At 37.1% G+C, this 23,563-nt stretch overlaps 2 protein-coding genes across 4 annotated transcripts in view; both read left to right on the top strand.

The window, feature by feature from the left end:
- Window positions 1-14,444, top strand: part of LOC130077938 (filamin-A-interacting protein 1) — a 31,496-nt gene extending 17,052 nt beyond the window's left edge. For 2 of the 3 annotated variants that reach the window (XM_056243372.1, XM_056243373.1), the window contains exons 3-7: window positions 2,175-2,462; window positions 3,790-3,963; window positions 4,150-4,328; window positions 9,299-12,077; window positions 13,820-14,444. In XM_056243372.1, coding sequence (XP_056099347.1) covers window positions 2,181-2,462; window positions 3,790-3,963; window positions 4,150-4,328; window positions 9,299-12,077; window positions 13,820-14,005 — 3,600 coding nt within the window. In that variant the 5' untranslated portion in view covers window positions 2,175-2,180 and the 3' untranslated portion in view covers window positions 14,006-14,444. Of the gene's footprint in view, window positions 1-2,174; window positions 2,463-3,789; window positions 3,964-4,149; window positions 4,329-9,298; window positions 12,078-13,179; window positions 13,245-13,819 lie in introns of all 3 variants that reach the window. The other variant, XM_056243374.1, reaches the window with a different exon arrangement.
- A 4,195-nt stretch (window positions 14,445-18,639) lies between these two features.
- Window positions 18,640-21,587, top strand: LOC130077949 (cytochrome c oxidase subunit 7A2, mitochondrial). The gene is made up of 4 exons (XM_056243387.1): window positions 18,640-18,677; window positions 20,015-20,104; window positions 20,315-20,399; window positions 21,397-21,587. The coding sequence occupies exons 1-4, from the start codon at window positions 18,660-18,662 to the stop codon at window positions 21,453-21,455; spliced, it is 252 nt and encodes an 83-aa protein (XP_056099362.1). The 5' UTR covers window positions 18,640-18,659; the 3' UTR covers window positions 21,456-21,587.
- The last annotated feature ends 1,976 nt before the right edge of the window (window positions 21,588-23,563 follow it).

Here is a 23,563-nt window from a genome sequence, read left to right as displayed (position 1 = left end):
CCGTCTTTGGTTACTTGCTTGTTTCATCTGTTTGTCTGTCTATCGTTCTGTCATTCTATCTATCTATCTATCTATCTATCTATCTATCTATCTATCTATCTATCTATCTATCTATCTATCTATCTATCTATCTATCTATCTATCTATCTATCTATCTGTCTGTCTGTCTGTCTGTCTGTCTGTCTGTCTGTCTGTCTGTCTGTCTGTCTGTCTGTCTGTCTGTCTGTCTGTCCTAATAATAATATTACATATAATAAATAATATATTTATAAATTATATAATTGTGAAATCTAAAAAAGCAATAAATTATCTAATAATATTTCTTATTTAAAACTGTTAATATATATGTATATGTTTGTGTGTATGTATGTATATACATGTATGTATATAAAAAATAGTATATAAATGTATATGTGTCTATCTGTCTACAAAATATGTTTATTTATTGTAATATGTACTGTGTAATATTTCACATGTAATAAGGTTAAAAGCTACTATATATGCAGAACAGTCAGAATAGTTCTGACTGGTTATAAAATGTCATTATCTTGTTTGTAAGTATCTTTGGATAAAAGAGCTAAATGAACAATTGTAGTTTGAAAAAGCTCCAGTCAGATTAGATTAGTTTCTCATAGCTCAAACGCTCAAATGGGGCCCTTTATGACCTACTGCAGAATTCAACATGGAGAACATCTTGTTTTAATAATAAGCTTCATTAAAAGCTATGATCTTCTGAGAGTCCACAGCCTTTTTATCCAGATGCGGTTGTGAAGGAAACATGGATCCTGAGTGATGTGTGTGATTTGAGTGTCGATCTCTCAGAGGCTCTCTGAGGGCAGTGCTGGATCGGGCCTGATAGGCTGGGTGTGAGATCATACGGGAGGCAGCGTGTACACAGTTTATCAAAAGTCCTGATGTCATAGTTGAGCTCAGCGGTCATAACCCCTCTCTCTCTCTCTCTCTCTCTCTCTCTCTCTCTCTCTCTCTCTCTCTCTCTCTCTCTCTCTCTCTCTCTCTCTCTCTCTCTCTCTCTCTCTCTCTCTCTCTCTCTCTCTCTCTCTCTCTCTCAGGAAAATCCCCCTCTTAAATCTGCACATGGGAACATGAGAAATGAGGCTGTTGCTGATTAGCTACAAGGGCAAACTACACATTAAAATATTAAGATTTGGCTCAGAGCTTGAGACTGCAGACATTAGATATGAGAGTCTTCTGTAGAAAAGGGATTGCTTTTACTTCAAACAATTGTTGCATAAAATCTTAACACCTTTTATTCATTTAACTTTTTTTTAAATTACAAGATTTCTATAATGTTAAAGTAAGATAAGGATTTATCTAATTAAATATGCACTCATCCAGAACAGAAATCTGAACATTGGATAAAGCCAGGTTCAAAATATGATAGAGTTAAAGGGTTTTACAGAGGGGATTTTGGATGTCTTTTAATAAGTAAAAAGCAACATAACAAACCCCTCTGTAAAAACCTGCAGAATATAGACAGGAATAAAAGTTTGGTTTATCTAAAGTTGAGATTTCTGACTCAGAAAAGGCTTGTGGCCTTTAAATATTTAAATATATGTACTGTAATTGAAATATACAGATGCAAATAGATACAAGGCAATAAAAGAAACACTTTAAAGTGTATTTCGATGTTTCTTTTCACTAGTCTGAAACAAGATGTTATGAAAAGTCAAATAGCCCAAAATCTCTAAATTGACCAGTGCATAAAAAACAATGGTTTTGCCTTTAGTGTCTTGCATAAATTACCATAAAACTTGGAAATGGCATGTCCAAGTAAATCCTATAATATACATTTAGAATGGCTGCAAAAAACGGATGCTGATGCTGAAAGATATTAGCTGTTTTATTGTTGTAACATTGTGATATTCTCAGGAGATTGTCTCAGGTGTATCTGTGGCTGATCAATCAATCAATCCAATTTTATTTGTAGAGCGCCTTACAACAGCCAAAATGTGCACAAGGCGCTTTCCAGTAAAAACATCAATAAACAACAATATATAAAAACATAAGTGTACATAAAATCGGGACGGAAGCTACGTGTTAAAAGCTTGTCTAAATAGATGTGTTTTCAACCGCGATTTAAAAGTAATCAACGTAGTAATACTTTGCAGGTGAGGTTGAAGTTTGCAGTCTGATGTCTTTGTTTGCACATGCAGGTGAAGATGAGGTCCAGGACCAGCGATATGGAGGGGCCAGAGAACAGACCACTTGAGCCGCTCACTAGAATACACAACGTTGAGAAAGAGGGAAGCAAACAGGAGCTGATGAGGAAGAAACCCAAAGCTCAGGAGGAGAAAGAGAGCAACGAGGAGAAGGTTGTTGTTTGTGGGACATTGAAAAAGCCTCAGAAGACTGGTGAGATGCAGCTGAGGAGAGATGGACTGATTGACCTCTCCAAAGAAGATCTCGTTCATCTGCTGGGGGTCATGGAGGGAGAAGTTCAGGTGAAATGTGACTGCGTGTTGCCATTCGTTGTGTGTTTACCATAGTAAGTTTCTGCCAAAATACCATTATTACTACAGTAAAAGTGCGGTAACCTGGTACACTGGAAAAAAAAATGGTGTAGGATTTACTTTGTAACAATTTTAACTCAGAAACTGCTTGAAAATTTCACAAATAATTTCAAAGAAACAGCATTTAACAAATTGAATTAAACGTGAAGTTTTGAAGTAGAAAGTCTACAATATATTTTCTTGTAAAACATAATTCAATAATCTTATTTTTTTTTTTACTGTGTACTTGCATCATCATTCACAAAGGAATTAAATAATATTCTGAAGCTTTTTACACTGGAGGAGATTCCATATGAATATGATTTAAAAGCACTAACAACAAAAAGTATTTTGACAGAAATTACTGTATAAGTACCATGGTTATGTTACGTCTGGGTACCAGGGTAAATACAGTATGCTCTGGTTGTGTACTGCTCTTTTTTGGCAAATGAGATACACTACCTTTCAAAAGTTTGTGGTCAGATTTTTTTTGAAAGAAAGAAATTAATACTTTTATTCTGTAATGACGCATTAAATTGATCAAAAGTGACAGTAAAGAAGACATTTAAAATTATACAAAATCATTCATCAAAGAATCCTGAAAAAAATGTATCACAGCTTCCATAAAAAGATGAAAAAGTTTTCAACATGGATAATAATCAGAAATGTTTCTTGAGCAGCAAATCATCATATTAGAATTATTTCTGAAGGATCATGTGACACTGAAGACTGGAGTAATGATGCTGAAAATTCAGCTTTGATCACAGGAATAAATTACATTTTAACATATACCGGTATTCACATAGAAAACAGTTATTTTAAATTTGAATAATATTTCACAATATTACTGTTCTTACTGTATTTTTTATCACATAAACGCAACCTAGATGAGCGTAAAAGACTTATTTTAGAAAGATAAAAAAAAGTTACAGGCCCCAAACTTTTGAATGGTAGTCTAGGTAATTTGTATATTTTGTGCATGTAGAAAATGTGCATGCTGCACGCAGTATACAAACTCTAGTATACAGTATAGTGAACACAGCCAAAGCTTGTGTTAGTGTTCTGGTTTTGTAAAAGCAGAGAGCTCCCCCTTCTGGTGTACAGTCAGAATAGAACAGTTTGCACACACATTTTATTTATTTTTTTATCATTGAAGATAGTTCATTTCACAAAGGTGCATAGGTCATGTTTGTTTGGAGTAATTTGATAAACATCCAGTACCATGGTACACATCAAAGTACCATGGTACCACAGTGATGCAATGATTCCATCATTTTAGGCCCGTGAAGACATTATCCACATGCTGCAGTCTGAGAGAACACGGCCCGAGGTTCTGGAGGCTCATTACGGATCTGCGCTTCCAGTCAAACCTCTTCAAGCTCTGCAGAGAGACAGTCTGATGACCAGCAGCAACATGATTAGAGACGATGTGTATGAGATACCTATGATAGAGGTGAGGAACACTGCCTTATTCATCTCTAAACCATTCAAACCTGAATTTATCTAAAGAACATTAAATGCAATGCAAGTCACTTTGAATAAAAGCGTCTGCCAAAATGCATCAAATGTCAAATGCAGTGCAGATTATGGCATATTGTTGTGCTAGTGCAATTGGTGATGATAATCATTGTTTTTATAGCTGGACCGTTTGGAGGAGAAGCAGCGTGACACGTACAGGCGTATGTTAGAGCAGTTGCTCTTAGCAGAGAAATGCCACCGGCGCACCGTCACCGAACTGGACAGAGAAAAGCACAAACACATCGACTTCATGAACAAAAGCGATGATTTCACCAACTTGCTGGAGCAGGAGAGAGAGAGGTGAGGAGACGACACGAGCTTTACACAACATCCCGTAGGAATGAATCAGATGTCTGTCAACAGTGGGATTTTCAGTCAAATGTGCTCATAAAGTAAAAAAAATTGATTGGTTAATTTTTTATACGGGGGCTAGTAGTTAATGATAATAACTCTGCTCTGAAATGGTCAATTCATAATGTAATTTGTCATTGTAATTTGTAGCCTCGTTTGAAAGAGACTACAACCACGTGGCATCAAAGCTATGAATTGCACATGATTGTATTGGTGACCACAGGCTGTCCTAAATCAAACAAAGGGCCTTATAGCAGCGAACGAAGGGGTGACGGCATCAAAAAGGCCTGTCGTTAGCGTGGTGTTCTTCTGAGAATGTGAAACGGGCAGATTGAGGCCCTGTAGAGCTCCAGTCATTAGACCAGGAGCATCTGAGCTATATATGGACATGAATAGACTCAAAAGAACATAAATGACAACATGGGGATCTCCACGGGTCAAGAGCTTTTCTGGAAGCACATATTAAAGGGATGAGAGCAGCTTCTCAAATAAAGGAGTATATTATAAAGAAATTGTACATTAAGTACGTTTCCGCTCAAAGTTTTCTATATGAGTAATGTGGGAATATTATAAAAATCTGAAAGTCAGTTTCTGATGGATACCATGAAGTTTTGTCCTACTTGTTTTTTTTTTTTCTCTTTGATTATCCTGGTTCACTCTTTTGAAATCACTGTTTCATGGTGGACAAAGACACTGTCGTTTTTACAGTGTAGGCTTTTGCTGCATTTTTCCTGCATGAGACCTGCATTTTTCCACCTATAGAGATGTTGTTGCAGTTACCCACACGGTGAACATGATTTCAATTAGTATAACATGTTCCTGGATCAACATCTTTTTTAATCCTGGAAGAACGTTCCAATCAACCAATCAGATTTGAGGGACAAGTTTACAGTTTATGTCAAGTTTAGGCTTACAACCAGGGTTAGGTGCTTCTACATCAGTGTTATTCACCATCAGTTCCCTCTGATTTTAGCGATAAGTTATGGGTAGGGTTAGAGTTTTGAACAGGAATGTTGATCCAGGAACATGTCTTTCCTGGCAAAATCAGTGAGCTTGACTTACAGACACACAAAAAGTATTATTTTATCAAATAATATAATTGCAGATATTGCACCCATTAAATATTAACAACAGCTCCGGTACTGTATGTTGAACTATACTTCCATTCAAAAGTCTGGGGTCATGAGGTCAGCGAATATATTCATTTTTCTTGAAAGAAAATAATACTTTTATTCCGCAAGGATGGATTAAATTAATCAAAAGTGACAGTAAAAACATTTATAATGTTACAAAAGCTTTCTATTTCAAATAAATGCTGTTCTTTTGAACTTTCTGTTTGTAAAAGAATTTAGAAAAAAAAATTATCACAAAAATATGAATCTGTTTTCAACATGAATAATAATCAGAAATGTTTCTTGTGCAGCAAATCATCATATTAGAGTGATTTCTGAAGGATCATGTGACACTGAAGACTGGAGTAATGATGCTGAAAATTCAGCTTTGATCACAGGAATAAATTACAGTTTAACATATATTCACATAGAAAAGATTAAAAAAGAGCTATTTTAAATTGTAAGCAAAAAAGAAAAGAAAACGTTTTTACTTTAAACTTTAAAAAGAATCAACCCCAAACTTTAAAACTTTTTTTAGAAATGATTTATTAAACAATATATTTATCAATGGAAAATCAGGTGACTCATAACCGCAAAATCCAAACAATTCCAGGCAGATACAATGAGATCCTTCATATTCTGATAAGACCCCTATAGTGGTCGACCACTGTCACGGTCCCATGCCTCACTTCCCGTTTACCACCCTGAACTTGAGGAGCACACGATATTTTGCTCAAAACTTCTTAATGAAACTCATCAAATCTTTTGAACTGAATTAAATTGAAATATGCTCTATTAACCCCAAATTAACATTTGTTTGGACTCTAAGGTGCTGCGAAAAGACTATAAATGTATCTTTAATTTCCTAATCTTTTGTTTATATATATAATAATTGTACTGCATTTTAAAACAGAATTCATTTGTGTGATGCACCATCAGAAAAAAAAACAACTTATTTCTTTGCTCTAGTTTATTGCATTGGCACCGTTCAGTCACACCCATTCCCTCCACTTATCACGCTCATCTCCAGCCCGTGTGTTTGCACATTCCTCCATAATTCTCTCATTTCAAAGATTCATAGCAGGTGAAGTCACTGCAGCACCACGCCACCTGGGACTGAACGCGGGGCGATGGCGGGGAATCCCGCCAGGAAAATAAAACTGCGTCTAGAAGCATCCGTAATGCCCTTCCTCCTCAAATTACCTCTCTCTCTTTCACATGACATTTACACTTGCTGGTTTTCCTCCTAAACTCCCACATTCAAAAAAAAAAAAAGACTGTAATCTGAAGAGGACAACTAGTTTTGTTCTTTGATTGGCATATAGGTCAGTGCAAGACAGACGCTAACGATTTTACCCTCAACAAGTTTGTTGTTTTCATGAAGTCAGCATGAAATCAAAACTGTTTCATATTCCTTTATGTAGGCCCACCTCAAGACTCTGATAGTTTTGTCTGTTAATATGGCCTTAGGTCCTCTGTCATTGTAAGTCTAGGGGATTTTTTTTCACCTGTTTTATCATTCGCCAGGTAAAAATTATAAGTCTGATCACCTAGAAAAGTAATAGCACATCATTTATGTCTGGAGTTAAACATCAAAGTTTCAGACTTTAGCTGCATTAGCAAACATCACCAATTAAAACTACATCTGGAAGTTTCATGTGCTCTTGATATTCAGGCTGTAATTTAAATCGCAAGCACATTTGTTCTAGACACCAGATAATGATGTCATTCTATCACCATCCACATGATTTATGATTTATTAGTCTCTCGCTGCACATTTTACAGTGGATCTGATGATTTCTGAAGAATTTCCCAGCTGTCATCTTAAACCTTTGCCAATATCAGAGAAACGACCCACTATATCAGTAAACTTCCTGCAATAATTAAATGATTCAACCTTTTTTCCAAATAATATTGGCTGAGCAGTGACCTTTTCATTTTTATTTATTTACACTGAACATGTTTCTTTTAAATAATTTTTATATATATATATATATATATATATACAAAATATATATTCTCACCTAGGTTGCCTTTATTTGATCAAAAATACAGTAAAAACACTAATATTCTGAAATATTATTACAATTTAAAAGAACTGTTTTCTATTTTAATATATTTTGAAGTATGATTTATTCCTGTGATCAAAGCTGAATTTTCAGCATTATTACTCCAGTCTTCAGTGTCACATGATTCTTCAGAAATCATCATCAATAAATATATTCAAATAGAAAAGTTATAGTTTAAATTGTAATAATATGTTTTACAATATGACAATGTAGTCCTATTTCTGATTAAATAAATGCAGCCTTGGTGAGAAGAATAGACTTATTTCAAAAACATTAAACAATCTGGCATTTCTGTTTATTTATTTAACTATTTATCATCACATTTCTGAGTGACAGGGCTTCATCTGAACCAAGAGAGTGCGACATTGTTCTCTTACAGAGCAAAACTTTTCCCTTGCATTGTTGTCTGTTCCCATGGGAATGCTTGGTTGCATGTGAGAAAGGAAGTAATTGGGTCATTTAATAGTTTATATGAAATGGAAAGGGAACCCTTGAAATGATACAGGGGATTTAGTGCATTGACCACAGCTCTAATTGTCTGTTTCCTAAAACAATATCCTGACTTCAGTCTCGGGGGGGGGGGGGGGGGGGTGGGGGGGCGGGGGAAAGAATAAGAGAGGAAAGCTGAGAAAAGACTGCATGAAAAGCTCTCAGATGACTCCGCCTCCTTTGCCCATACAAGGGCAGACCAGATCTATGTTAGAGGGATGATATCACCAGCAAGTGGGGCACTGCCGTTTCACACAACATTCACCTTTCACTGCGCTCATGACATGGTTGGAATGTGATGGCTAATTCGGAGAACCGTTTAAGGATGCTTTGAGCAGAGTAACAAAAGCTGTGCACTTCAAAACATGTTAGGCATGGACCCACCTGGACTCCTCAGCTGCATTAGATGGTGAGTTTGAAAACAATTTGAAGTGTATGCAAATAGACTGACAGTATTCATTCATGGGTCTGTTAGGATATGTTATAGTGTATAACTGCTGTAAAATTCTCAATAAGGAAATTAGATCATAGAATTATGAAGGAAATATGCTGCAAACTCTGTGCACTTATTTCGCAAAGGACAAGTTCCTCTCGACAGGGAGACTCCCGCAGAGCTATATCAGTGTAAACATTCACCAGCATCATAGACTTTTCTTCAAGTGCCCTTGTTGGCACAAATTCCACTGTTTTGATGTCCTAGTAGAATTTTTGCCAGGTGGGAACTTTTTCCTGTTGACGTGCCAAGCTGTTCGCGAGCTGTGTTTCGATCCTGTGATCATGCAAGCATGAAATGTTCAGTAACTACTGTCAGAGGCAATCACCGAGGCATTCAGACACTGCTCCTTGTTCTTATAACTTGTTCTACTGCTTGACTTCTACTTCAAATCTGTACAGCTCTAATGCTGAGTTTATTCGTTCAATTCCAATAAGGCAATATGACAAAAATAGCAGAAACACTGGATCTGACATCATCATTACATACTGTTATACTGTGAAAAGTTAATGTCATAATATCTATTCTAAATATTCATATGAATATGAAAATTGTATGTATATATATATATATATATTCCATTTTTTGTTTATTTATCATAATATATATTAATATTGCTCAGTAATGTTGTTTAAAATGTGCAATGTGTTTAATTTTCAATTGTGTGACTCTGAGAGGGACCATGAGAGTGACTGTAAAGTTTGACCTTTATTCTGAATGAGAATTAATAACTTAATCTCTTTTTGTTTCCACCAGACTCAAGAGACTATTGGAGCAAGAGAAGGCCTACCAGGCTCGCAAGGACAAGGATCACAGCAAACGTCTTGAGAAAGTTCAGGAGGAGTTGGTTAAGTTGAAATCATTTGCCCTGATGCTGGTGGATGAAAGGCAGCTTCACATTGAACAGATTGACCAGCAAAAACAGAAGTTTCAGGATCTCAGCAAGAAGCTCCATGAAAGAGAGCAGCATTTGGATATCATCAACAGCAAAGCTAAAGAAGACAGCCAGAGGATCCAAAGGCTGGAGTTCGACCTAGAACATAAGACCTCCAAATATTCACAGGAACATGAGGAGATGACCGCCAAACTGGCTAAACAGGAGTCGGAAAGTCGACAGCTGCGTCTGAAGCTGGCCAGCTTGTCACGGAGGATTGAGGAGTTGGAGGAGACCAATCGTACACTGCAAAAGTCTGAGGAGGACCTCCAGGACCTGCGGGACAAAATAAGCAGAGGGGAGTGCGGGAATTCGAGTCTAATGGCCGAACTGGAAAACCTTCGGAAGAGAGTTCTGGAAATGGAAGGCAAGGATGAGGAGATCACAAAAACAGAAGCACTGTGCAAGGAGCTAAAGAGGAGGCTTCAGGATGAGGAGAATCACAGTCGTGAGCTGAAACTAGAGGTTGAAAAGCTGCAGAAGAGGATGGTGGACCTGGAGAAACTGGAGGGAGCTTTCAATGTGAGCAAATCTGAATGTGCTCAGCTTCACACCAACCTGGAGAAAGAAAGAACTTTGACAAAGAGCTTGGCGTGTGAGCTAGAAACAGTTAAAAACCACATCAAAGAGCTTGAGTGCTCAGAATCGAGGCTTGAAAAGACTGAGATGGGTTTAAAGGACGACTTGACGAAACTAAAGTCATTCACAGTGATCCTAATGGATGAGAGGAAGAACATGGCAGAGCGGATCAAACAGGAGGAGCAGAAAAGTGAAGAAATGAGCAAACTGTTTAAAGCTGAGCAATGCAAAGTCATGGAGGTCACGGAAAAGCTGATTGAGGAAAGTAAGAAGCTTCTTAAACTGAAGTCTGAAATGGAGATGAAAGTGTCTGCTCTTACCAAGGAAAAAGATGATCTGAAGTCTGAACTTGCAAGTGTAGAAGAGAAACGAAAGGATCTCAGCGTAAAGGTATGTCAGATGCAAAGTAAAATGGAGGTGCAAGAGAAAGCTGAGTGGAAATCTACAATAAACAGAGCTATTGTGGACAAAGTTGGATATCCTGATGAGGACAACAAGATTAAGGAGCTCACGATGGAGATTGAGAGACTCAGGAACCGTCTTAAACAGCTTGAGGTTGTGGAGGGCGATTTATTGAAGACAGAGGATGAGTATGACATGCTTGAGAAGAAGTTCAGAACCGAACAAGACAAAGCCAACGCTCTTTCCCAGCTCCTCGAGGAAATGAAGATGCAGATCACCAAGAACAAAGCCATAGAAAAAGGAGAGTTGATAAGCCAAGAATCTGAGCTAAGACTACGCTGCAAAATGGAGGAGGCCAAAACGAGGGATCTTCAGGCCGATGTCCAAGCTCTAAAGGAGAAGATTCATGAGCTCATGAACAAGGAGGATCAGCTATCTCAGATTCAGGTAGACTACACGGTTCTCCAGCAGAGGTTCATTGAAGAGGAGGATAAAAAGAAAGACATGAATCAAGAAGTTCTCAAACTAACCAAAGAGTTGGAAGCTACTAAGCGTTACAGCCGTGCCCTTAGACCCAGCATGAACGGGAGGAGGATTGTGGACGTTCCTCTTGCTTCCACTGCAGTGCAGACCGACGCAGACATCAATGAACACATCGAAGATGAGACTCCAGCTGTGTTCATCCAAAAGTCTGTTCTAGAGGAAAATCACATCATGAGTAATCTGAGGCAGAAAAGCCTCAAGAAACCGACTGTGTTGGACCGTTACCCACCGGCAGCGGCAGAATTGGGGATGAGAAAGTCTTGGAACCCTTGGATGAAGAAGAAAGAAGCAGTTACTGTCATTCAGGATGTTTCATCATCCCAGCAGGTCAATGGAACAACATCACGGTCATCACCAGAACTAACCATGTCTCGGAAATCCGGTCAACCCCTCCATATTAAGGTGACTCCAGACCATCAGAGCAACACTGCCACGTTGGAGATCACCAGTCCACGTGCTGAGGACTTCTTCTCAAGTACCACCATCATCCCGACTCTTGGGCTCCAGAAACCACGCATAACAATCGTTCCTACTTCTATGTTGCCCAAGTCCAAGGCCAACGAAGGGCCAGCTGAACGAACAAAGTCTCCAGTCACTATAACGGCCATCTCCAGAGCTAAATCTCCAGAGAAAGGTAAAGGCTCCTTCTCAGAGCATCCTACTTCTCCTCTGTCCATCATAACCGTTAGCGCAACTCCGGTCTCTCAGGCATCCATCTCCCCAGAACCCCATGAGATGACCATGGGCAGAGCCGTGTTCAAGTTGACCCCTGAAAAGCAGACAGTTCCAACGCCCATCCGGAAATACAACTCCAATATTATAACCACGGAGGACAACAAGATCCATATCCACCTGGGGTCACCTGGGTTCAAGAAACCTCAGGATGACAGAAGCGGCACAGTGACGGTTTGGCCTAATGGTGTGAGCTCAGACAGCAAGGAGATGTCAACGGGGACGGTTCTGCGCTCTCCCAGACAGACGTCTGCTAATATCGGGAACATGATCCAAGGCAAGGTGACCAGCAGCATCACAATAACCCCCATCACCTCGGCCCCAACCAGGTCTACTCAATCTGTGGTGAGTACCAGATTTATTACGTTGTCCCTCTGTTTGGATTTTAGAAGATGCGGAATGAAAAGTGAGTGTGCATATATGCAGGGCCTAGAATTAACACTCGCCAAGTGCCAAATACGAGTAAAAATCTACGTTGGCGAGTATATGAAACGGCGTCACTCGCCAATTGGCCAGTAAAATTTTTATGAATTCTAACAATGCATGAACGTGAACGACGCTCGGGACAGTTGGCGGTCCAGTGCTTTATCGCCATGGAAGTTTAAGCCTTGACAATTTAAATATTCAAGCGCAAGAAGACGCGAAAGGGAGCTAATTTCGTTACTCGCGCAATGTATGGAAAGTTAGCCCAAAAAGCGCGTTTCAGACATCGTGCGAATTCTGAACTGAGCTCTCTTTTAAGTCTTCTTGCACTTGAGTGGACAAATTCACATAAAATTATGTCAAAAAATAGTGAGTGTCCTAGTAAACAGTCACTAATGTCTTAAGTGAACGTAAACAGAGAAAGTAAACACGTGTACAGTATCAGTATATTAGATCTCACTCTTAGTGAAGTGACAGTCTGTCTTTAATGTTAATTAAATAGTTATCAAGGACTTTTAATTTATACAGTGAAGACTATGCAGTGTTATTTTATATTTGCTTACTTAATTACATTTCTGTACCTGAAAACTACCTGAAAAACCTGAAAAGCACTGTTTATTTCATTTGTATATTTGTTATACTGTATTAATTTGTTCTTTTGCTTGTAATTTGATTTGTCCTTATTTTATTACTGACTGTACTTGTCTTTAATAATGTTTTAAATTCATACAAGTTAGCCTGGTAGTTTAAGCTGTGGTATCAAATTGTGAATTTTCACTGGTATCTAAAATGTTGGTGTCATTACTGCCTGTTTTTGCAAAAACATTTTCATGGGCGGTAAAAAATATTTATAGCCTATACATTTTCAAGTCACCGGCCATTGGCAGGTGTGGCAAAAAGTTAGTTTTAGGCCCTGCAAACAGTATATGTCATCAAATGACAAGAATAGTCATTTAACAATTAATACTCTGTGATTTTGTGTCCCTAAAAACAAAATGATCATATTCAATCTTCTATATTTCAGTTGCTTCTGAAATGTTTCAAAATGATATCAGGGGGTGTCTGCTCCCTAGATAGCTCTCTTTCAAGGTATTTCTTTATCGCTAACCAACACTGGAATGTTCTGACATGTTTGTCACCAAAAAAAGCTTGTCAAGAAAATCCTTTAAATAGTGGCACCAACTGACCATTCCCCTCATGTTTAACCTGTTATAAAACTGAATTATGTGTGACCAGAACTAAGCTAACCTTCATATCCTTGCCTAGGAAAACCTACTAAATCAAGCACCAATTGAAATGAAAAGTTGTTAGCATAATACAATATTGCCTTTGCAAATATTAGAATTAGAAATTAGAATAATTAAAAAAATAAGACATACTTAGACTTAATACAGGATACATTTCTACTATTGTGAATGACCACCCTGTTTTATTTTATTTTATTATAAAACTATATATTTATTTGAACTATATAATTTTATTTTGAATTCATTTTAATTTCAGCTTTTTAAAATATTTTTTTTTAGAAACTGAAAGTTAACCTGCATAAATACAAATACAAAATGCACTTTTTAAATTATGACAAAGACATGGTTAATAAAAAATGAAGAAAAGAAAAAAAACCCTGTAAAATGTGATCTCATATTTCCCTTTGCTTTTTTCAGCATGGAACGGATGTGCAGTCATCTCGCTCCACAGCAACACGAATCCCCATGTCAAAAGGTATGAAAACAGGGAAAGCGGTCTTAGGCCTGTCCACGACGTCACGCTCTGAAAGCCAGTCTATGAAAATTGAACTGAGGAAATCGTCAGTTTGCAGCTCTGCAGCTGGAGGGGGAGGAAAGAGCTGAGATTGGCTCATGTTAATGTGGCACTGGAAATTAATCGAAGCACTACAGAACTGAATGAACAGAAATGTTGCAATGTAAAACAAGGCAATCATTGGCACTGGGGCCTCCATTTCTGGATTAAGAAACATTATTGCAATATTGTAAATATTCTATGTTCTATATTTAAATCAGCCTTTATGTACAGACATCTATGGTTGGATGTCATACAAATGGAAAAGTGACTGATCTTTGCACGCGTGTTGTTGTTTTTTGTGCTAAAGCACATTTTGACTAACACTTCACCTTGTTTTTTTTCTTTTAATATTTATTTTTCCATTTAGCATTTCACTAATGTTTTATTTTGTAAAACAGCTTGTGGAGGTTTCCAGGGGGAATGAAATGTATTAAATGTCACTGAATGAATTTTTGTGATTCCACTTAATAAATTTTCTTTTCAGAACACATAGAAACATTCTTTTTTTATTTTATAGTTTGGGCTTTTAAGTCATTTTTATTGATTATTAAAATATTGATATTTGATAGGAAATGCTAGGGAGAAGATGGGGTGGAAATATTATTTATTTCTATCATGCTGTATATATATTGTCGGGGGTACTGGACCAAGGTCAGGAAACCTCCATAATGTGTGAATAACATTTTAAACAATATTGATTTTAGTAAAGCATGTTCAGTGGATAAACTTATAATCCTGATTGACCTATTTTTGTGAAGGACAGTGAAGGAATTTGATATTACTCGTAAAAATTATATCAATGTCTTTTGCTTTCTTGCAATTTAGTAACATATTCTGAATCAATTTAATGATTAATAATACACACACATTTTTTGTAAGGAACAATTAAAGGTTTAGGTCACCTAAAAATGAAAATTCTGTCATTAATTACTTATTAATTTCATCACTTGATAAAATTGAGGTTTAACAACTTGAGTCACATGGATTACTTAAATCATGTCTTTACAACCTTTCTGGGGCTTGAAAGTGATAGTAGCGTAGCTGTCAATGGAGAAAGCTCTCAGATTTCATCAAAAAGATCTTCATTTCTGTTCTGTAGATGAACGAAAGTCTTACGGGTTTAGAAAAACATGAAGGTGAGTAAATAATGACATAATTTTCATTTTTGGGTGAACTAACACTTTAATATAAATATAAGTACAAACATTCACAAATTTTCCTGAATGTTTCGCCCATAGAAGTCCATTACTGTACACATCATTTTTGCTTCTTTATACAAACTGAGGGAGGAGTCTAAATTATTTTCTTTCTTTTTCATTAAACAACATTAATTCACAATATTGAACCCAGAACATTCCTATAATGAAGATTTGGACACATTTGTTACTTGCTTTGAAAAGGGGAAGTCTAGTGCCCTTCACTTTAATGAAAACAAGGGTAATTTCTTTAGATATCTCTCAATTATTTCTTCTGGAGAAGTTGCAGTGCGATCAGAGTTTAGTGTTTAATCCAGGCCATCTGGGAGCCAGAGGACATGGTTATGAGAAATAAGAAACAACAGCTGGAGATCTGGAGTCAAGTTTAACATCCTGATCGTGTCCTTCTGCCGGATACAATCTCAACTACACAGATAAAATAAAATAAAAAATAAACTAATTTAAGACTCTTAATTTATGTTTGGCCTTAAATGAAATTATGTCATCACTTACTCACCCTCACGTTGTATGACTTTCTTTCCTACATGATGTTTTGCAGAAGGTCCAGAATGATCTTTTTCATATGAGGCCTGGTGCTGTCGAGCTCCAAAAAAGCTCTCAAATCTCATTCAAATCTGCTTTCGATTCATTTAGACGATATTAGCCACAGAAGAATGAAAGTCAAACGGGTTTGGAGCGACATGAGGGTGAGTAGCCTAAATGATGACAAACTTTTTATTTTTAGATGAACTATTCCTTTAAAGCAACAAGCTTTTGTATTTGCTGTTTTGTGTGTCACTATCGAGGGCTTTTTAAATCAATTAATTCCATTTTCATTGCAGCCAAACTGACAGTGTTCGTTTTCTAATCCATCCTTGCGTAATAACAGGCTTTGGCAGCTCTCTGATGACATCACTCATGAGATAGATTCCCAGAAAACGATCGTAAAATCGCTTTATTTTCACCATCCATGAACTTGGCTGCTCAAAAAGTGCAGCATGAATCTGACACTGATTCTTTCCATGCAGTAGGCTAAGTCGTGGCTTTCAGATGATTGCAGTTTTGTCTCATAAGCTCACTTTCCCTGTTTTCATCCACAGAGAATCTTGTGCTCCTTGTGAATCGAGAGCCGCGCTGAGGCTGTTTCGGATGCTTTCCATAATATGCCTGACAGAAGGGTCTCTACACCTGCCCTGCATCCAAACGCACCAATAAAAAGAGGGGATCTGTAGTGTGGCAGCTTGTATACACATGCATTCACAGGCTAAGACAGACAGACTGCTGAAACCTGGATGCCAGTAAAGAAAGTTAGAGTAAAAAGGTCATGCTTTTGAGAACAAAATGATAAGCCTACAGAACATGAAAAGTTGCAGCATGTGAGAAGAAGAGAAACCCATATATTTTTTTGGATGTGTTTTGAGAATAAAAGCCCATTCACACCAAGAACTATAACTATATAACTATTTATTAAAGGATGCACTGCAGTTTTGCCGTGTGCTTAAATGCTCAAAGTCAGATGGATTCTGATTTTCTGTCAAAGTTTTTTTGGTTCATCAGGCAGAAAAAAATAGTTTTGAAAATGATTCCAACGATATTGTTCTTCTGTGCCGTTATCGTTATAGTTGTGGTTTGAAATCTGTTTTCTATTACATTTAGAACAATTTTTTAAAACCGTATTGCTATAGTTATTGTCCTTGGTGTAAATGGGCCTTAAAGGGATACTCCACCCAAAAATGAAAATTCTGTCATCATTTATTCTCTATCATGTTGTTCCAAACCCATAAGACTTTAGTTCATTCATAGTCACATATCATTTGTTGTAAATGCAAGCTCAAGCATGTTCGCTTGACGTGCGGGAACCAATGAGGTTCATTCTCGTGTTACGCAGCACGTTTGAGATTCAACAAGAACCAATGAAATTCATTCTCGTGTTACGCAGCACGTTTGAGCTTCAGCAAGAACCAATGAGGTTCATTCTCGTGTTACGCAGCACGTTTGAGATTCAACAAGAACCAATGAAATTCATTCTCGTGTTACGCAGCACGTTTGATATTCAACAAGAACCAATCAGTTTCATTCTTGTATTACGCAAAACGTTTGATCTTAAGCAAGATCAATGAGGTTCATTCTCGTGTTACGCAGCAAGTTTGAGCTTCAGCAAGAACCAATTAGATTCATTCTCGTGTTACGCAGCACGTTTGAGCTTCAACAAGAACCAAATAGGACATATGGATTCGTTTTATGATCACTTCATGAACTTTTTTAAGCGCCAAAATGGTAGTTGCGAAGCTGTCAATGGAGGGACAGAAAGCTTTCAGATTTTATCAAAAAGATCTTCATTTGTGTTCTGAAGATGAACGAAAGTCTTACGGGTTTGGAACGACATGAGGGTGAGTAATTATTTGACAGAATTTTCATTTTGGGTGAACTATCCATAAAATGATTCAGTAAGACGAGGAAAAGCATTGAAAAAGTCAACAAGAAATCAAAATGGACCCCATTGACTTTCTTAATGCACATTCCTGATATTATCTCGAACGATTCATGAGTGCACGTTATTCTAAAGGAAAACGTGTTTGCATAATCTTTCTATTTAATTTTATTCTTGTAAGAAATGTTTCACTTGGAAATGTTGAGTTATGGAAGTATATTGGACTGTGTGTAAAGAAGTCCGTTGACTTTAAACACTGGTCTATTTTTAAATAATATATTGGTTGCTTTAAAAAAAAAAGACTGGATAAAAGTGTCACTCCTGGAAGCAGTTTATTGATCATTTATTTATCAATAATTGTCTGTTATGAATGCTGGCATTGATGTGTTAAATTAATGAGCATGTCCTGAGAGATGGTCATGTGGGGAAAAGGTTTAGTTAAGGATACTCACTGCACAGAACTGCGACCCACAAAATCCGTATAATCAATATTAGCATTTAATTTCATTTACAGCATATGACCTCTGTAAATGAGGGCACTGAACTGTCTGTCAGCTCCTGCATAGCCTATATAAAAATGAGAAATTCACCAAATAAAAAACATGTTGTATGAAGCACACGACTTTATGAGCCACTGCACCACAAACAAGTAATGAATAAATCCACATTTGCATGAGATCATATCTATCTGTCTGTCTGTCTGTCTGTCTGTCTGTCTGTCTGTCTGTCTGTCTGTCTGTCTGTCTATCTGTCTGTCTGAATCTTATGTCTGATATGCAAAATTGATGTTGTGTTCACTGTCCCGCCGGCTATGACGCGCTGCTAATAACTAGCTGCTAATTTCCATTCCCCTTAATGATTTTTATTTTTCCATTGTGTGTCAGTGAGGAAACAATTTTCTGGGAGTGTGACTTGTTTTCTGTTTGCGGACGCGGATAAAATAATCGTAGCAGTGTCTCTCCTGAACAGCAGATGGAGACTCTCTCTCTCTCTCTCTCTCTCTCTCTCTCTCTTTCTCTGTCACACCAGTTTCTCTCTGTCCCGTGAGTGTGAGTTCAGTCATTGACGCTGAAAATGTTTCGACACATTCTGGTAATTATTACAAATATTTAGTTTAAGTTTAATAATGTATGGTGGTTTTCAAATAATTCATCATGCGTTAGCTTTTTTATCACGTCAAATGTTACGGTTGTTTATGTAGGAGTTTGAGGAAGTTTAAGAAGTGAAACGCGGGAGTCATGAGCAGTTTGACGTTTTGCACGTCTACAATCAATGAAACTATGATGGTGGAGGTGATGATGATCATGTTTTATAATTCAAATAAGCCAAATAATAGCTGTTGTAATTGTTTAGATGGTGTCTGTGTTTATTAATGAGCTGCTATTTGAGTGCACATATTTATATGGTTTTATATTTCCTCTTTCTGCTCATATAAGTAAACATAAACAGCGACCGGTCTCACACATATTATTTGGACTTTGGAGTATAGTGGTCATAAAAACTGTCTAAAAGTCATTCACCTGTGTGAATTTCAAACATCCTCTAAAAATCACCAAAACGCCAGATGATTAAAAGTCATTGGCCAAAGGGAAGAAAGACGGTTAGTTATTTATTTACACATTGTTTGTTTGTTGCAAGTAAAGATACAGCACTGCATTTAAATAACATGAAATCCCAAGAAAAGGGAAAAGAAGAAGACCGAAAAAAATACAGTCAAATAACAAAGCCCCTCAACTAGTAAGACAACTGATCATATTTCTTAAGAAAATTGTTCTTATTGTTATCAATGAGTTTAAGATATTTTACAATAGGGGAAATCTCAGTGTGAAAGACATCAAATCTAGGCAAAGTCTTGAGAAAAAAATGTTTGTGATTAAAAAGTAAAGAAAAAAAGAAATGTAAAAAAAATGAATTATAAGTATAAAGTATAAAATATAAGTAAAAGAAACATGTCTTTCAGTGAAAAGTTTCAATTGCATTTTATAAAAGGAGGAAGATAACAACTTAAGTTCTCCCGAAGAGATTTAACTTGATTGTATTGGTAAAATAAATGAAGCGAAGTTTCAGAATAAGGAAGAACGTTTTTGTGTCACACCGATACGGGCGGATGACCTAGGAGCACCAAAAATGCAAGTGTTTGTAACAGAGAAGAAAATAATAATAATCATGAATCAGAACATTTGTTTCATCATTGTTTCCTTCAGTTGACATGCATTATTTATGGTACACATGCAGTGAGTCTATGAACTGTCGTCAATATTACACTTTATATTTCACACACACACACACACACACATTAAGTTAATTGTTCACTTAATTGCCAAGACACTTATTTTGTACAATATTTAATATAGTTTCTGATGACATTTGTATGTGCATCACATTTGTCATTTTTAAGTTACTTTATTAGTATTTTTTATCTCCATGAGACTCTTCAGCAGGTTTCCAGATGGCAGATCTCCAGAAGCGTTCACAGGCAGCTGCTGAATAAGGTGCCAGAGAAGCAGAAGCTGTTTCAGGTATGGTTGTCACTTTTTCTCACCCCTGACAGCGATATACTGTATATATTTTATGTATAATTGAATTAGACCAAATGAGATATATGCATAATACTTATTTACTTGAAGGCTGTGTTCACTTAATAGCGCTCAGATCTTTTTGCTTTGGTTGTTCACTTGTTTGTTTTTTATATGTGCTTATAAAAATGTGGATTTATGTTTCTTGTTTAGGAGGCTAATGGGATGCCAGTTCATCTGAAGGGAGGAGTCAGTGACACTGTTCTTTACCGTGCAACTATGGGTCTCACAGTGATGGGTGTGTTATTGAGCGTATTAACACATGATTGCCCAGTTTTACAGACAAGGCTTGAGACTAGTCCCAGACTATAATGCATGTTTGAGCTGTCTTAACTGAAAGCAACTTGCTATGACATCTCTCAGGCCCTGTTTACACCTGGTATTAAGATGCGTTTTGGTCGATCACAGACGAGGGAGACACATTCCTGTTTACACCTGGTGTTTAAATCTGTCTCTTTTGTCCACTTTCATCTTGATTGCTTCGAGGGGAGGGTCTATGGGCGGGTGAATGCATGGACTTTTTTTAGATCTTTCGATCTAATGGACAAAAAAAGCTTGCGCAATTTACATATGAACACGACTGGAGAAAACAGAAAAACACACGGAGAGCATCAGCTTTAGTTTCTGCACTGGCAGCTTCAAGACCAGCCGAACGCTGTGAGTGTGTGTTAGACATCAGGAATGGAGAGAGAACATTGAGCTTGGTACGTTTTTCATCTTCAAACCAAACTTGGGTCTTCAGCCGACAAAGTTTAAATCCCGTCTGTCTAGAGCTCTTCCCATAATGTTTAGGCATTAGGTCAGTAAGAGGAGAGTAGACGGTCTTTTGCGGCTGTTCGACCACACACTACGAAAGCTATCTGACATCCGGAAGTGGACTCAAGCTCAAAACGTTTTAGACCCCGTTTACACCTGTATTTAGCATCATCCACTTGTGATCGATCGACCAAAATGTCTCTTAATACCAGGTGTAAACAGAGCCTGAGGCACGTTTATAAAAGCTACTTAAATGTCCTAATTGAACTAAGGCCTAATCCTTTCTGTGAAACCAGGCCTATGTGTGGCTTCTGGGTGATCAAGTTGAAAGCGCACTCCCAATGTCTGTATAGCTGTGGCAAATTCAAATTTGTTCAAACCGCATAATTTGCCGTGATGCTTGACACGTCTTAGCAAGCATGGATATGTATTTGAGTTAGTAAACTCTAATCACTAATCATTCATGTGTCTCTTTTCAGGAACTGCATGTGTCATATATCAACTAGTAAAGGCAGCTGTGCCTCAGAAGAAGGACTGATGTCCGCTCCTGCCCTCATTTCTGTTCAAATGTGACGTTATGAGCATTTCACACCATACACTTATTCTTTCATTTGGAAGGTAAACGGGACCAAAGTGATTTAAATAAAACAAACTGCCTGTCATAACTGGACACATCTTGATTGTTTTACTTTACTCAATGACAATTTAAATGCACCCAAATTAAAATTATTTTAGGACTACTATTAAGATATTTTTGCCTTGCATTGCACATATTTTGCATTGCACATTTTCTTTATGCAAAAAGTCATACTTTTCTTTTGATTGTGGGGTGTAATCTTACAGACCTTAGCTGTTTCTAAAATGGTTTTCATGCGATTCATCTTTTAATTCTAGTTATTGATGAGGTTTGTCTTCTGATTTCATGCCTCCTCCTTTTGAAACGTATGTGATAATATTCTTCTCATAAAGAACGTGATGATGAAAACAAACAACTAAACTGTTTTTCCTTCTGAACGTAAGTTAGCATTAACTGATGCAGGATGTTTGTGACTCACAATGCAGCGTTTAGAAGCATGTTTTCGATACGGTCTGTTTCTTGGACGTCTTCATCGTTTCCTAGGAGACAAACAGTAATGTGCATTTCCTTTTTGTTCTTCAAAACAATGTGTTTTCAAGGCATATAAAATAGTTTCCAAATGCCTGTACATCAAAGAACTGTTTTCCCCTCTGGAAGTTCAAATTTACAGAAACATCTGATCATTTGAGCTCAGCATTGGTGGTCTATACAGTTGAGCTCATATGGAAATTTATCACATGCATTACGAACAATGTGCTCTTTGTGTCCCATACAAAATCTCTCAGTTCATTGCAGAGATTGAAACAGACGTAGCTAAAATAATTGCATGCTAATTATAAAACTTTTAAAGTACAGATCATTAATTCTGCAAGCCATCTATAAGGAGCAGTAGAAGTTCAAGCTTTCCCTTGATCAATAGAACTATTATGCATTTCTCTCGAACATTGAGAGTAATGAGCTAATGATCAAATTAAAAACAGTCCTGAGCTCAGCTGAAACAACTAATAGACTCAATGATATCAAACCAAACTCTACCCTGACTCCCAGTTGGCACCCATGTGTTTTAAATGTTTATTCTTCAGATGGGCAACAGAAGTGTTCATTTATGGCTTGATAATGAGATCGGGTGTAGTTTTGATTCATAAGATGTGATCCCCTCTGTGTGTTACCCGATTCGACCACTAGGGGGCTTCATATTCAAATAAATGGAAATGCATGGTTGTAAAACTGATCTATAGGCTCAAGTTAACTCAGTCATAAGTACAGTTTACCATTTTATTTGGTTGTTTAACCGTTTTTACAGTTTTTCTGATATTGCTGGGCACAATTGCTTTGCTTAAATCTTGATATCTGTGTTTTGGACGCGGTAGATGAATTTTACCTGATTTAGCTGGTCCAGAACTACTGAAACGAATCTACTGGCTTATAAGCTTGATTTTTCAGCAGGGTTTTAATATCACACAGAGAGAGAAAAAAATCATACTTAATAAGTAAGTAACACTACAAAAGTTTGATTGCAAGACGAGTCAAATCTTGCACAACTAGCAAAAAGTAGTTGTGTTGGCGCGAAGATGATGTTACCATATCAACCACTCAAGCGCCTGCCGTTGGGACCGTTGAACGATACGTCAGAAACAGTATCGATATTGTCATTATGATTACGATATTCTATATTTAGCGTACATATCGCACGAAATTGTAAGTAAAAACCCTTCGTGATGTTTTACTATAGTTGTTGTCGGCTGGTTCAACTGTGCTGGGAGCACCATAAATCTTTTTTTTTTTTTTTTGCGCGCGCGATATCTCCTCAGATTGTAGGCCTATTCCTAAAATGACCGAGGTAGCAGTATATTTATTTGAAAATGTTCGCCCTTCTGAAAACCACATTCTAATTACTTTAATAGTTATTTATAATTCCTTCACTTTGTAATTGAGTTAAAAACAAAGGCTATCATGATATCAAAATAAATGTAGCCTAGTAGCCTAGGCTATAGCCTGTTAAAAATGTGCGATTCCTATTTAATCTCGTCCGGAGTAATGTAGCCTATTTCATAATAATTCCTGCTGAA

This window comes from Rhinichthys klamathensis, unplaced genomic scaffold (assembly GCF_029890125.1).
Source record: "Rhinichthys klamathensis goyatoka isolate OS25496 unplaced genomic scaffold, OSU_Roscu_1.1 h1tg000787l_1, whole genome shotgun sequence".
Taxonomy (NCBI): Eukaryota; Metazoa; Chordata; class Actinopteri; order Cypriniformes; family Leuciscidae; genus Rhinichthys; species Rhinichthys klamathensis.
The sequence above is the reverse complement of the archived record's forward strand: the minus strand, read 5'-3'. Positions and strand labels throughout refer to the sequence as shown.

What these genes read in the sequence shown, in the direction of transcription:
- LOC130077949 (XM_056243387.1), top strand. An exon ending in AGAAGCAGAAGCTGTTTCAG is followed by an intron (nt 20,105 to 20,314) that starts GTATGGTTGTCA and finishes TTTCTTGTTTAG; the next exon opens with GAGGCTAATGGGATGCCAGT. An exon ending in TATGGGTCTCACAGTGATGG is followed by an intron (nt 20,400 to 21,396) that starts GTGTGTTATTGA and finishes GTCTCTTTTCAG; the next exon opens with GAACTGCATGTGTCATATAT.